At 43.8% G+C, this 15,021-nt stretch overlaps 1 protein-coding gene across 3 annotated transcripts in view; it reads right to left on the bottom strand.

The window, feature by feature from the left end:
- LOC137333263 (uncharacterized) overlaps positions 1–15,021 on the bottom strand; it is a 50,891-nt gene extending 35,870 nt beyond the window's left edge. Inside the window, exons 1-5 of one of the 3 annotated variants that reach the window (XM_067997423.1) lie at positions 14,667–15,021; positions 3,796–3,847; positions 3,508–3,677; positions 3,402–3,425; positions 2,459–2,903 (exon numbers count right to left, since the gene is read on the bottom strand). In XM_067997423.1, the coding sequence (XP_067853524.1) occupies positions 2,872–2,903; positions 3,402–3,425; positions 3,508–3,677; positions 3,796–3,847; positions 14,667–14,964 (576 nt within the window). In that variant the 5' untranslated portion in view covers positions 14,965–15,021 and the 3' untranslated portion in view covers positions 2,459–2,871. Of the gene's footprint in view, positions 1–2,458; positions 2,904–3,401; positions 3,426–3,507; positions 3,678–3,795; positions 3,848–14,666 lie in introns of those variants that run through there. The other 2 variants (XM_067997422.1, XM_067997424.1) reach the window with 2 other exon arrangements.

Here is a 15,021-nt window from a genome sequence, read left to right as displayed (position 1 = left end):
TTCCTTTAAACATTGTCTTAAACAGAACTCCAATTGCTTCGGGCTTTATTTTCCTTATTCTTACAGTGGAAAACTGCCACAGTTCCTTCTGTTTCAATCTATAGTTTCACCTGTTTGACTGTTAGGTTACAAAGTCCCTCCAAGTGAGTTATTTTACCTAATTATTGTACGTGCTATTGTTTATTTCAGCTGTAGTTCCTCTCTGGCCTCTTCCACCTCCCCACCCCCCTGGGTCCTCTGATTTGCCCGTCTCCCTTCCTAGGAACCAGGCCGTTTCTACTGAGCTCCATCATTGATTCAATGTTCTCCTCCTGCTAGTGCTCTATTTGGGCTCAGAGGCATGGCTTGAAACCCCCACCCCCAGCATCCCCGACGTTGACCTTGAACCAGAAGCCCAGCGCGCTGCCCCCTCCAATTAGTGGTGTTCTATGGGTGCCCGTGGGACCATACGCTGGAAGACCCACCCACTACTTCTTTTAGCTGCTGCTCTCACTGGCAGTTGCTGGGTCAAATCGCAGAAGCCATAGAATCATACAGCACAGAAGGAGGCCATTCGGCCCATCGTGCCCGTGCTGGTTCTTTTAAAGAGCTATCCAATTAATCCCATTCTCTTGCTCTTTCCCCATAGCTCTGCAAATTTCTCCCTTTCAAGTATATGCCCAATTCCTTTTTGAAAGTTACTACTGAATCTGCTTCCACCACTCTTTCAGGGCAGTGCAATCCAGATCATTACAACTCGCTGCGTAAAAAAAATGTTTCCTCATCTCCCCTCTGGATTTTTTGCCAATTATCTTAAATCTGTGTCCTCTGGTTACTGACCCTCTTGCCAGTGGAAAAAGTTTCTTCCTTTCTACTCTACCAAAACCCCTCATAATTGCGAACACCTCGATTAAATCTCCCCTTAAACTGATTTGCTCTAAGGAGAACAATCCCAGCTTCTCTAAGTTTAAGTCCAGTTTAGCAATTTCTGATTAGCAGCTGTGAAGCAGAATTGGAATCACCCGGGTATTACCCCAAATCTGAAAGAACTGCCCACCATCCTGTGCCATTGTTGCAGCCAGGGAATGAGGAGTCCTAGCTGCCGTCTGGAAAGCACATCCCACCCAAATTGGGTTTCTGTTAAATTCCAGCTCCCTCCTCATTCTGCTGCCAGTTACAAGATGTCAGAAAATTCCCCTTACATAAACAGAGCCAAATCAATTACTTTTATGAGTTGATCGAGATGCATGAATGGTCTAAAAGGATCAAACATTTAATAGTGTCACATAATAAACATCTCAGAAGAATGGGTACAGGCAAGAGTGTTCCACCATTTGAAATAAAAACTGATTGCTGCTGAGATGTAAATGACTGTACGTCCTAATCTGGTTTGGGAGGAGAAGACTGGCCAGAATGAAGCCTTAGCTTTGTATTGGCTTCTTCAATTTTGTTATAGCACATACGAGGTTCAAAACCAACTTCACTCATAGAAGAATGTTCCAGCTCATTTTGTTGGAATAATCAGTCAGTGTGTCTGAAGAAACAGTGTCTGTGGTAGAGGCCAAGCCACTCAATTCAAATACAAACACTGTCTGTGGTTTGTTCAAACATGTGTTTGATTGGCAGCTCCTTTTGAATTTTACTGACAGTTATTTAAACTAACAAGGCTCTGGTCACCATTTTGGAGGTATTTATGAGCTTGCCTTTTTCAAATCACCAAGCTATATCTGCAACCTTAGAAGCAACTTTTGAAGAGAGTTAGTTGAGACAGATAACTTCAGTAGTTGGTTTTAAAAAAAGGGGAAATGAATGACTAGGTCCGGAGTTTCCTCAGAGCTGATCTCACTCTGCCACTGTAACTTGCCGGAAGTATGGCGAAAACTCCATTTTCACCCGTTTCCGCCACATTTCCAGCGGAGTTACGGTGGCTGAGTGGGAGCAGTTCCGAGGAATTTCCCGGCCAACAGAGAAAAATTACAGCACAGTTTAGCAAAGAGTTGCAAACTATCTATTATTTTCTACTATACAAGGAATGAGCCAAACTTAACCAAGACAGTGATAATACATGTTTTGTTACTGCCATTATTCACTGGTTGTATTACCGTTTAATAAATTTGTTTGGCAGTTAAAGCCTAAAACTCTAGTGTCATTCTACCAACTTTCAAGGTCTTTCAGGGAGGATCTCATGAAGACAAGGGACAGAACTAATAGTTAAAGTACTCTAAAAAGGGTTTTCTGTTCATTATCCTGGGTGCACTATGATATTCTACCTAGATATCAGGGCAAGTGAAGACACTGTTGAGAATATAGGGAGCACCTACAAATGTAGTCTGAAACACTGAAGCCAAAAATATCTAGAGTAAAAAAAAGGTAAAATAACCCAAAACCATAACAAAAACCGCACCTGGAGTCCATGGATTAATTTATTTTTAACGGTTTAAATTATACCATGTCATCCACTGAATACATAAATCAACCACACATAATTGGCTAACACGTTATTGATTACATTATCACATTGCATAGTAGACAAAAACATGTATAACATTCATCATTTTTTTAATCTGTATTCCAGAGAAACTTTACAAGTAAAAACATAATTTGCCATCTTATGTAGCAGTCCATTAAAAGATGTGGAGTTTGAAATTAAATGTTCATAATTGCTATAGATATAGACGTATTAATATAGATACAGATTCATTCACATCACTGCCCGTGGCTGCATCTTTGGTTGAAGACCCCAATCACTGAATCTGAGGAGGAGGATGATAAACGAAGAGGAAGAGGTAGACTCTTCTGATATTGGACCTCCAACATCTATGGGGTGTACAGCTAACTAAGAAGAAAGGAGGGATGATATCACCCTTCTCCAGGATCCTTCACAGGGCCACCTCACAGAAGGTTGAGGACATCTGTTGAGGCACCTATAAAACATGAAGGGACACATCAGCCACAGGATAAGCCTCCTCAAATTCCCCCCTACCCACTCTTTGAAACAACAGTAAATGTGGAGTGCCCTAACACCTAGGGTACAGATAATGTCACAGATGCTGTCCAGTCTCACCTTACATCATCTACATAGTGAAGTAACAGCCCTGCACCGTAGTATGCAAGTTGGCTGTGCACAGTTACAAAGTAGATTGACTCCCCTCATCAATGGGATGGGAGGACTAAACTGATTTTCCTCCAGCCACAGGGGAGTTACCACTCAGAGCTCCTTAGAGTCCAGCCTTCCAGTCATTACGTGCTAATCCATTCCAGCTGGGGTAAATTCAATGCGGAATACGCAGACCGAAGGGAGCAACACTGCAGTGGTAACTTGTCTACAAAGATTATGTCCTATAAGTTTTAAAAGTGTTAGCTTTATGTCGTAACTAACAATTATTGAAGAAGCATATGCTGTAAGGGAAAGATGTACTCACCTGACTCTGAATCAGAATTGCGGCCTATTAAAAGAAAAATCTTATTAAATAAGATACCAGGGAAAAATTGGCAACAATTTGACTGCACGGTCTAATGGAATATTACCTGTTTTATTTTTTAGGGTCCAAGGTTGTGGAGTGGATTTTGAAAGAGGTTGCCTGGCAGATGTTTTCTTCTTTGGAGTTGTCATTAATTGATCCGTTTTGGTCGCTGAAGATTTCTTTGCTGCTGAGGATTTGGGCTCCATACGTTTTCTACCTGGAACCCCAGGAGAACTGAAATCGAATGAGTTTAAAACTGATAAGTTTTAAGAACAACTTCCTGCTTGGGGTGTAATAGGCAAAAAATCAAATTAAATAGAAGAGGAAAAGGGAATCAAATTTCAAGCCTAACCTCTGAGATTGTGGTTTCAAATGTCTCACTGCATGGCCGGAGAAATGCACCTCTACAAAAAGAACACAAGAAACACCATTAGAGGAGAAATCAACCATTTACAGGTTTTTTATTTAGTGTGACTGCCATAATGCAACCTGAAGAAAAAATTACTGCTAGCATGACTGAATCTTGTGGTCAATTCGAACATTCATCCCAAAAAACTCTTATTTATTCAAACTTTGTTTACATAGGAACAGCAGTAGGCCATTCAGCCCCTCGGGCTTGCTCCTCCATTCAATCAGATCATGGCTGATCTGTACCTTAACTCCTTTTATCTGCCTTTGCTCCGTATCCCTTGATACCCTTACTTAACAAAAATCTAGCGATCTCAGTCTTGAAAGCTCCAATTGTCCCAGCATCCACAGCCATTTGGAGAGAGTTCCAGATTTCTAGTACCCTTTGTGTGAAAAAGTGCTTCCTGATTTCACTCCTGAATGGCCTGGCTCTAATTTTAAAATGATGTCCCCTTGTTCTGGATTCCTCCACCAGAGGAAATAATTTCTCTTTATCTACTCTATTGAATCCTTTTCTCATTTTAAACACCTCAATTAGATCAACCCCTCAATCTTCTATACACACGTTTATGCAACCTGTCCCCATGATTTAACCCTTTTAGCCTCGGTATCAATCTGGCTTCCGCTCCCCCTCTTCACCATCATCAGTTCTTGAGCTCATTCTTCACTATCGTTGGCTGCCAGCCCTACTCCACAGACTCATTGGCATCTTGCCTTTGATTGGCACTCCTGCTTCCCAGCCCATGGGCTCCCAGTCCTACTGGTTGGCAGGTCTGCAGCCCCTTTCTATGTGAAGATATATATCTAAATGTAATCCTGGAGAAATGACCAACCAGTGGGGTAGGAAGCAGGAGTTGGCAGTCAGAGGCTGGACAATAACTAGCGTATAGACTGTGGCTGGGACCCTACAACAGTGAAGAGTAGGGGGCAAGGAGACCACAACAGAAAAGAGCAAGGCCAAGTGTCTTCAAAAGCAGAGAAGAGCGTATCGGAGGGAGAAGGGTCTAGAGAGGGAGCCGCGGGAAAGAGACACAGAGGAAAAAACATTGTTTAAGTGATGGGCTTTCTTAAGTTATAGTTAATTTGCATAGAGTTAGAGCTACAATTTTCAAAGAGATAATATTAAAGTTTGAAAGAATAAAATTAATTTTACTGCATATGTTGTCTGCCCTTTCTTACTTCTACTTTTTTTTTAAGAAGCAAAATAACCTTCACAAGAACGGGTTTACATGCTGCTTTGAAGCGTAACTAAATATTCACAGAATTAAGCACCATAAACACTTCTCAAACAAACTCCAAACTGTGAAGCTGCAAATCAATAAGATTCTGAACAGAGCTGCCTTTTATCTAACGGATGAAAGTGGTACTGAGCATGGCCCATGATGATCGAGGAAAAGGCACAGCCAGATAGCAGGAAGTGGAGTGGAGCCATCAGGGAGCGAGTGAAAGCACAGGTCAGCTCAGGGGTTAAGAAAACTCCTGGCCTGGTTGGCCTGTTGCCCAACACTGAGGTTAGTCCAAAACCTGAATGTAAGTAGCTGCAATAGGAGCAGTGTGTTTTAATTTTATTTTAAAAAATATGAACCAAGGATAGCCGCAGTGTGGAATGGGGGCAGTTACAGCAGGGGGAAGAGAGGAAACAGGAAGCACAAGCCTGTGAGCGTTGTCAAGCAGACGGGGGGAGAGGAAATAGGGGCTCAGGTAGGGATTATAAATGGGTTATTTATAAATTGAATTCCCTCCCTAAACCTCTCCACCTTTCTACCTCTCCTCCTTTAAGATGCTCCTTAAAACCTACCTCTTTGACCAAGCTTTTGGTCACCTGTCCTAATATCTCCTTATGTGGCTGATGTCAAATTTTGTTTGATAACGATCCCATGAAGTGCCTTGGGACATTTTACTACGTTAAAGGCACTATATAAATGCAAGTTGTTGTTGTTATTGTTAAGTGGGATGATACTGGGGTGAGGGAGATGGGAATGAGTTGGAGTGCAGGATAGAGGGCTGAGAGAGTACTACAAAGGGCACGTGATAAGAACAAAGCTATGCTGGGAAGAAGAGGAGTTAGTGACAACAGATATGAGATGGGAAGATGATGGGAATGAGGCAATGGTATAGAAACTGGAGAAAGATTGAGGGGTGCAAGGGAAGGAGCACTACACAGGAACCATGAAGTAGGAGATGGGGAGTTGGGGGAGGAACAGCAACGTAGCTGCGAGAGGCTATGTTTAGGATCTATGATGTGAATGTATGGTTCAGAATGGTTGTGGCTATATTCTGTAGGGATGGTGGAGATGAGTGCCGTCTGACCACACTCCCCCTTCGATGACCTGAAACCACTCTTAAGCACTGGTCGATGCCTCTCCCAATCCACGAGTCACATTCTGCCCTCTGGTCCTGTCTGGATCTGCCATGTCACGCCACACCAAGTCACACCATGCCATACCACGTCACGACACACCTCGTCACGCCACACCTCGTCACGCCACACACCCGTCACGCCACACACCCGTCACGCCATGTTACGCCACATCACGTCACCTTGCATTTATATAGCTTCTTTAACATCCTAAGGCGCTTCACAGCAACGTTATCAAACAAATTTTGACACCAAGCCACATGAAGAGATAATAAGAGGTGACCAAAAGCTTGGTCAAAGAGTTAGGATTTAAGGAGCATCTTAAAGGAGGAGAGAGAGGTAGAGAGGTTTAGGGGGAGGAATTCCAGAACTCAGGGCCGAGGCAGCTGAAGGCTGACCACCAATTGTGGGGTGTTGAAAATCGGGGATGCATAAGAGGTGAGAATTGGAGGAGCGCAGAGTTCTTGGAGGGATATAGGGCTGGAGGAGGTTAGAGAGATAGGGAAGGGCGAGGCCATGGAGGGTTTTGAACACAGGAATGAGGAATTTAAATTTAAGAACATAATAACATAAGAAATAGGAGCAGGAGTAGGCCAATCGGCCCCTTGAGCCTGCTCCGCCATTCAATAAGATCATGGCTGATCTGATCCTAACCTCAAATCTAAATTCATGTCCAATTTCCTGCCCGCTCCCCGTAACCCCTAATTCCCTTTACTTCTAGGAAACTGTCGATTTCTGTTTTAAATTTATTCAATGGTGTAGCTTCCACAGCTTCCTGGGGCAGCAAATTCCACAGACCTACTACCCTCTGAGTGAAGAAGTTTCTCCTCATCTCAGTTTTGAAGGAGCAGCCCCTTATTCTAAGATTATGCCCCCTCGTTCTAGTTTCACCCATCCTTGGGAACATCCTTACCGCATCCACCCGATCAAGCCCCTTCACAATCTTATATGTTTCAATAAGATCGCCTCTCATTCTTCTGAACTCCAATGAGTAGAGTCCCAATCTACTCAACCTCTCCTCATATGTCCGCCCCCTCATCCCTGGGATTAACCGAGTGAACCTTCTTTGTACTGCCTCGAGAGCAAGTATGTCTTTTCTTAAGTATGGAGACCAAAACTGTATGCAGTATTCCAGGTATGGTCTCACCAATACCTTATATAACTGCAGCAATACCTCCCTGTTTTTATATTCTATCCTCCGAGCAATAAAAGCCAACATTCCGTTGGCCTTCTTGATCACCTGCTGCACCTGCATACTAACTTTTTGATTTTCTTGCACTAGGACCCCCAGATCCCTTTGTACTGCAGTACTTTCCAGTTTCTCGCCATTAAGATAATAACTTGCTCTCCGATTTTTCCTGCCAAAGTGCATAACCTCACATTTTCCAATATTGTATTGCATCTGCCAAATCTCCGCCCACTCACCCAGCCTGTCTATATCCCCCTGTAGGTTTTTTATGTCCTCCTCACTCTCCACTTTCCCTCCCATCTTTGTATCATCTGCAAACTTTGATATGTTACACTCGGTCCCCTCCTCCGGCGTTGCCGGACCGGGGGTCACTGAGCACAGATGGATGGATGAACGGGACTTGGTGTGAGTTGGGATACGGGCAGCAGAGTTTTGGATGAGCTGAAGTTTATGGAGGGTGGAAGGTGAGAGGCCAGCCAGGAGAACATTGGAATAGTTGAGTCTGGAGATAACAGGAGCATGGATAAGGGTTTCAGCAGCAGATGGGCTGAGGCAGGGGCGGAGACGGGTAATGTTACGGAGGTAGAAGTCGGCGGTCTTGGTGATGGCGAGGATATGGGGTCGGAAGCTCAGCTCAGGGTCAAATAGGACGCCAAGGTTGTGAACAGTCTGGTTCAGCCTCAGACAGTGGCCAGGGAGGAGGATGGAGTTAGTGTCTAGGGAACAGAGTTAGTGATAGGGACCGAGCACAATGGCTACACTCGTCCCAATATTTAATTGGAGGAAATTTCTGCTCATCCAATACTGGACAAGCAGCGTGCCAAATCAGAGACAGTGGAGGGAGCGAGAGAGGTGGTGGTGAGATAGAGCTGGGTGTCGTCAGTACATGTGGAATCTGACGTCGTGTTTTTGGATGATGTCTTCAAGGGGCAGCATGTAGATGAGGAATAGGTCACTCCACATCACATCACATTACATTTTTCAAGCCCACTCTGACTGTTTGTGTTTATTTCACTTTTAGTTCCCGTTCCTGTTTGTACTTTTTCTGAGTCATATTTCTAGTTTTTTTTCTACTGCTGTTCCTGGTGTTTCTCTTTTTTTTACGAAAAAGTCTCACTCCAATGTTTCTGTTCTTTTTTAGTGCTGCTCCTTACATTTGTGGGTTTTCTTTAGTCTTGGTCCTTCTGTTTGTGCTTTGTTTTAACTTCTGCTCCTGGTCTTTCTATTTTATTTTTAACCCCACTCCTACTATTTCTGATTTTTTTCAGTCTTACTCCTGGTATTTCTGTTTTTGTACAACCCATTTCTGATCTTTGTATTTTCTTTAAAGCCCCATAAATGTTATATATCTTATCTTTAGTGTTACTTTTACGTATAACTTTGCTGTTTCCTTTTAACTCCCACCTCCCCTCTGTCTTGATTAGAATATGGCTCTGCTGTTCGTTTTCAGTCCCACTCTCAGCATTTGTCATTTTTTAAAAGTCAATTAAGGTATTTGTGTGTGTTATTTGTGCCGTTTCCATTATTTGTATTTTTAACTGTAGCTGTACTGTTTCCTTTTAAGTAGTTTCCAATATTTCTCCTTTTAGTTCTGCTCCCACTCTGATGTATTTTTTTAAACTCCCACTCAAGGTGTTTGTATTTCCCACTCTCCCTTTTAGTCCTTCTCCGTGTTTTCTGCTTCTCTTTTTATTTGACTTTAGGTGTCAGCTGTGGCTCAGTGGGTAGAACTCTCACCTCTGAGTCAGAAGGTCGTGGATTCAAAGTCCCACTCGAGAGACTTGAGCCCAAAATCAAGGGTGACACTCCAGTGCAGCGCTGAGTGAGTGCTGCACTGTTGGAGGTGCGTCTTTTGGATGAGGCCCCCCCTCTGCCCTCTCAGATGGATGTGGAGGTGCCCGTGGCACTATTTTAAACAAGAGCAGGCGAGTTCTCCCCAGTGTCCTGACCAATATTCATCCCTCAACCAACACCTAAGACAGCTTATCTGTTCATTATCATATTGCTGTTTGTGGGACCTTGCTGTGCGCAAATTGGCTGCCGCATTTCCTACATTACAACAGTGACTACACTTGGCTGTAAAGTGCTTTGAGATATCCTGATGTGGAGATGCCGGTGATGGACTGGGGTGGACAAATGTAAGGAATCTTACAACACCAGGTTGTTGGACAACTGTTGGACTATAACCTGGTGTTGTAAGATTCCTTACATGAGATATCCTGAGGTCATGAAAGGCACTATATAAATGCAAGTCTTTGAAAGTCTCCATGCTGTGAAACCTCCCTCCTCAGTGATTACAGGTATACTGGCCATGAAATTCCCCAGCAGGATGGGGGGAGGGGGGGAAGGAGAGGGGAGGGAGGGAAGAGGGAAGAGGGGAGGGGAGGAGGGAGGATTCTCCTGGTCCTCTGCCATAACTTCAGCGAGAGACCCTGGGTCCCTCTTTCTTGCTCTGACCTTATCCCACTATCCTATTCTCCACTCACCACCAAATTTCTCTTGAACCACTGACTTTCCTTCTCGAACCTTGCAGCACTTCCCGTCACTCAACTTCAACCCCCCCACCGCTGCCACTACAAGCTCTTCTGCACTCGCCTTCACCAACCTCCACAAAGTCCAATTTGTTGCTCCTCTTTCCTTCTCTTATATTTCGTACCTCCTCAATCCTGAAACATGACTCCTCACACCACCTGCTCTGACTGTTACTCCTTCAATGTCACATCATCACTTCGATCAGCAAAGAAACTGACACTCACACAAATATAAAATTCTCAAAATACTTTTATTGTATGATTTATATACAAGATACTTCATTCAATTATGCTCAATACTTCATATACAATGTACAAAAATAGTGTATATACACACACACCAAATATACACATTCATATATAAATACATTTTGCTATTTACTTTTATATCTTATACATTAATTCATCTTGACTGTTAATTTCTCTTTTTCCAAACCGTTGCAATTGTATAAAACCTTACAATATACATTTTTATCTCAATTTTCAACTGTTTAGATTTGTTTGATCATTATTTCTATTTGGCTCTAACATTACACATTCCCTATTATACCGTCTAATCCTCCTATCCCTAAAAAAACAACATATTCTCAAGCTTCCCGCCAGCAATGTCCTGGGAGATTGATCAATAATACATTAAAAGGTCCTGTGCGTGCTGCAAATCACACGTTAAATGTGTCCGGGCACAAAATATTTCACTTTTTGATTGACTCAAATTTTCCCAGGAGCTGATCAAAACACATTTGATCTCCATGGATCCTGCTTGGTTTGTGGGAAATTTGAGCCAATGAACAATCACTTTACCACCATCCCCTTATTTTGCACAAACGTCCATCCTACTCACTGCGAGCAATGCCATGAGAGGTCCACTGGTTATATGTTGATAATAGCAAGGGGTCGAGAACGGTCCCTGTGGTACCCCCTTCTGACTTCCTTCAAGCCTGAAAAGTTCCCATTTTGTAGCTGTTTTTAAGCTAGTTTCAGATCCCATGTCCTGATTATTTTAGGACTCCTAACTTAGTCATTGATTGCCTAATGTGGAGCCTTGCAAAAAGCTGTCTGAAAATCCAAGTACATAATATAAACCATATTTTCCCTATCCACTATTTCAATAATGGTTTGAAAAGCTCCAACTGGCCAGCTGAACGTGACCTCCCTTTCCTGGATCATACTGACTCTTTTTAACAAGTCATAGCTTTCTTACGTTTCACCCACTAGATCTCTCAATGTCACTTCAAAAGGTTCTCCCGACAACTTACATTAAACTTTCTGGTCCATAAGTTCTATGTATGTCTGCTGACCCGGATCCTTCTTTTAAATAATGGAAGCCATGATGTGGAGATGCCGGTGATGGACTGGGGTTAACAATTGTAAACAATTTTACAACACCAAGTTATAGTCCAACGATTTTATTTTTAATCCCACAAGCTTTCGGGGGCTTTCCCCTTCCTCAGGCGGTGTGGAAAAACCACACCGCCTGAGGAAGGGGAAAGCCCCCGAAAGCTTGTGGGATTAAAAATAAAATCGTTGGACTATAACTTGGTGTTGTAAAATTGTTTACAATTAAATAATGGAGTTATGTCGAATAGGTTATGCCACTCCGGCTCTCCCACTCCCCCACCGAGTCCGGACCCCCCCCCCCCCCCCCCCACACCACGGACCTACCTTCTTCTGGCATGGAGATTGGCAAGACCCTGGAGTCCCTCAAAATGGACCAGGCCTCCCGTCAGGACTATGGGGCAGCCGGCCAGCCACCCAAAGTCCATTCGGAGGGGGGGTGGAAATCCAATCCAATGTATCACATCGTTCTCAAAATAAATTGGAGTCATCCTGGTTAAAGTAGCTGGGAGCAGGCAACAGGCCCTCATTGAATGAGTCTGGAGTAGACTGTGAGCTGTGACATTTCACAAAATGGTCCATCTGGCTTCAAGACTCACCAACAATGCCTGCTGCCTGTGGCTTTTTTAAAAAAAACCTGTGTGAATTCACTTAAGCACAACACTTAAACATATCTTAAACCAAAAATCCTTTCTGTGAAGAAAAAAAGATCAAAAATCTCTGATCAATATTTTTACAACTTTTAAAGAAATTGCAAGAGTCTAGGTTATGGTATGGCACTGAACAATTTGAATGAGATAACACTGAGTCACAGTCTGATTACATTTCCCTTTTCTTCCTAACCTGAGTCCCAGTAATTACACATAGGAACAGGAGGAGGCCATTCAGCCTCTCGAGCCTGTTCCACCACTCAGTTAGATCATGGCTGATCTTTCCTCAACTCCTTTTACACGCCTTAGCCCCATAATCCCTTGATACCCATTCCTAACAAAAATCTATCGTTCTCAGCTTCTAAAGCTCCAATTGTCCCAGCATCCACAGCCTTTTGGGGGGAGAGAGTTCCAGATTTCCACTACCCTTTGTGTGAAGAAGTGTTGCCTGATTTCCCCCCTAAATGGCCTAGCTCTAATTTTAAGATTATGTCCCCCTCGTTCTTGATTCCCCCACCAAAAGAAATAGTTTCTCCTTATCGACCCTATTGAATCCTTTTAAGATTTTAAAAACCTCAATCAGATCACTCCTCAAGGGAACACAAGCCAAGTTTATGCAACAGGAAATATATAAATTTCTTCAACTAACAGGATAAGAGCTAGTGACATTAATAAAACAATTGTAAACAATTTTACAACACCAAGTTATAGTCCAACAATTTTTATTTGAAATCTACAAGCTTTCGGAGGCTTCCTCCTTCGTCAGGTAAAAACATTTACCTGACGAAGGAGGAAGCCTCCGAAAGCTTGTAGATTTCAAATAAAAATTGTTGGACTATAACTTGGTGTTGTAAAATTGTTTACAATTGTCAACCCCAGTCCATCACCGGCATCTCCACATCATTAATAAAACAGACATGCATTAAAAATGTCAACGAGTTCAACAGCTGCACTGTGCACCGCTGTATATCTGTTTGTTAATTCTATCTCAACATTTATCACTTTTGATACTGTACTTTTTCATTTGTACTTTTACTCAGTGCTGCTCCTGCACTTGCTACAGAATCAAGGGCTGCATAACCTTTTCCATTAACGCTCCTTCAATGGCTCAGTGAGTTTATCCAGTGAATGGCGGAATCGCACAGACCAGAACATACCATGTTCAACCCCTGGCCTGTGCTATGTTAGCTGATCGCAGCCAGAGCAATAGCGTGGGCCACACCAATTGACAATTAGCCTCAGTGCCCTAGGTCAGGGAGGGGAAATGAGTTGTCTTGGGTTCCCATTCCTAACTGCTATCCAATGATCCATGGTGGAAGTGTGCTCGAGTGGGTATTAGATGAGGACCCAATCTGGCACTGCTGCGATGCATCCTACAGTTGAACTCATCTCTTTGACAACAACAACTTGCATTTACGTAGCGTCTTTAACATTGTAAAACATCCCAAGGCGCTTCATAGGAGGGTTATCAAACAAAATTTGACACCAAGCCACATAAGGAGATTATTAGGACAGGCGACTTAAAGCTTGGACAAAGAGGTAGGCTTTAAGGAATGTATTAAAGGTGGGAGCAGTGCAGAGGAAGAGAGGTGAAGGGAGGAAATTCCAGAGCTTAGGGCCTAGGCAGCTGAAGGAACAGCCGCCAATGATGGAGCGATGAAAATCAAGGATGCACAAGAGGCCAGAATTGGAGGAGCGCAGTGATCTCGGAGGGTTGTAGGGCTGGAGGAGGTTACAGAGGTTTTTGGTCACCTCTCCTAATTTCTCCTTTCCTGATTTGGTGTCCGTTTTCCATATGCCTATCTATCCGGTGCCTTGGGATTTCTTTTTTATCTTAAAGGCACTATATAAATGGAAGCTATTGTTGAATTGCCTGTGCGCACTCACTGGTAATGCTCACACATCATTGACTACTTGGGCGAGGTACCAGAAGGTGCCCACATCGGTGGAATGGTACCAGTGCTTTCAGGGGGAGGGCGCGGACGTGGGGCCGGGGTGAAAAGATTGGAACAAAAAATAAGAACCATGCGATGCATGTCAACTGAACGAATTTATACTTTTTTGTTGGTGCCGTTTTCTGTCCTTCAAACATTCTCCCTTTCTTCAGGTTTGATCTGCAAATGCCCAATTCTCTAATCAAACCTCTTACATCTTTAGCTTTTCTCAGGCCTTCTAGTGAGTTACTAGAGCATACTTTTCAAAAATAAAGAGTAGACCTCACCACGCTCTACAACAGATACAAACACCAGGATTTAGAACTCCTTGTGAGCCCTGGTCTATGAGATGACACATATAGGAAAAGATGGGCTGGTCCATGAGCTTGTCCCACACAGTCACGGTGCGATTGGGCCACAACCCACCCCACCCACCGGCAGTCATGTAATCTCCTGGGAGAGTGTACGAGCCTGGTCTCTCCTGAGTGTGTGTGTGTGTGTGTGCAAATACGTTCATGCACACACCTTTCAGTGAGCGATGTGGTTCCTCCCTCTGTCTCTATTCAAGGATCTTTCTCTCTCCTGTAGGTTTATGCAGCAGACTATAATCCACACACACAGAGAACCTCCCTCAGGGTTATATTTAACAGTGAATGTTTCTTTCCCTTTCTCAGAGGTCCTTTCCCTCGGGATAATATTTAACAGTGAATATTTCTCTGTCTCACACACAGACATAGGTTCCCCCCCTCCCCAAGGGTTATATATTTAACAATGGGTGCCTGTTGCCCCTCTCTCCCTCCCCTCCAGTCCCTGTTACCTGTGCCACCGGCTACGTTGGTCCATAGCCGAGACTCCTCAACGTCTTTATTGCGGCCTCTCTTGAAGAAGCTCTTGCGTTTGTCGGTGTGGTGCACTTTGGCCAAGCCGGGGTTATATTTGAGCACCGCCACGCTGGTCCGCTTGAGCCCCTCCTGCTCTTTGTGCTTGGCTTGATTTACCTTTGTCAGTTGACCCACGGGGCCCCCGGGCAAGACTAACTCCCCGATCGATTTGGTCTTGATGGGCGCTCTCCCCCTTCCCCCTCTGCTGTCGTTTGCCACGTTTGTGTTCTGCATCAGTGTGCGGCGAGGACTGCCCGGCTCTCTCCCGGGATCACAACGCCGCCCGCCCCC

The sequence above is a fragment of the Heptranchias perlo genome, chromosome 16 (genome assembly GCF_035084215.1).
Source record: "Heptranchias perlo isolate sHepPer1 chromosome 16, sHepPer1.hap1, whole genome shotgun sequence".
In the NCBI taxonomy this organism is placed as follows: Eukaryota; Metazoa; Chordata; class Chondrichthyes; order Hexanchiformes; family Hexanchidae; genus Heptranchias; species Heptranchias perlo.
This window is presented reverse-complemented; position numbering and strand designations above follow the sequence as displayed.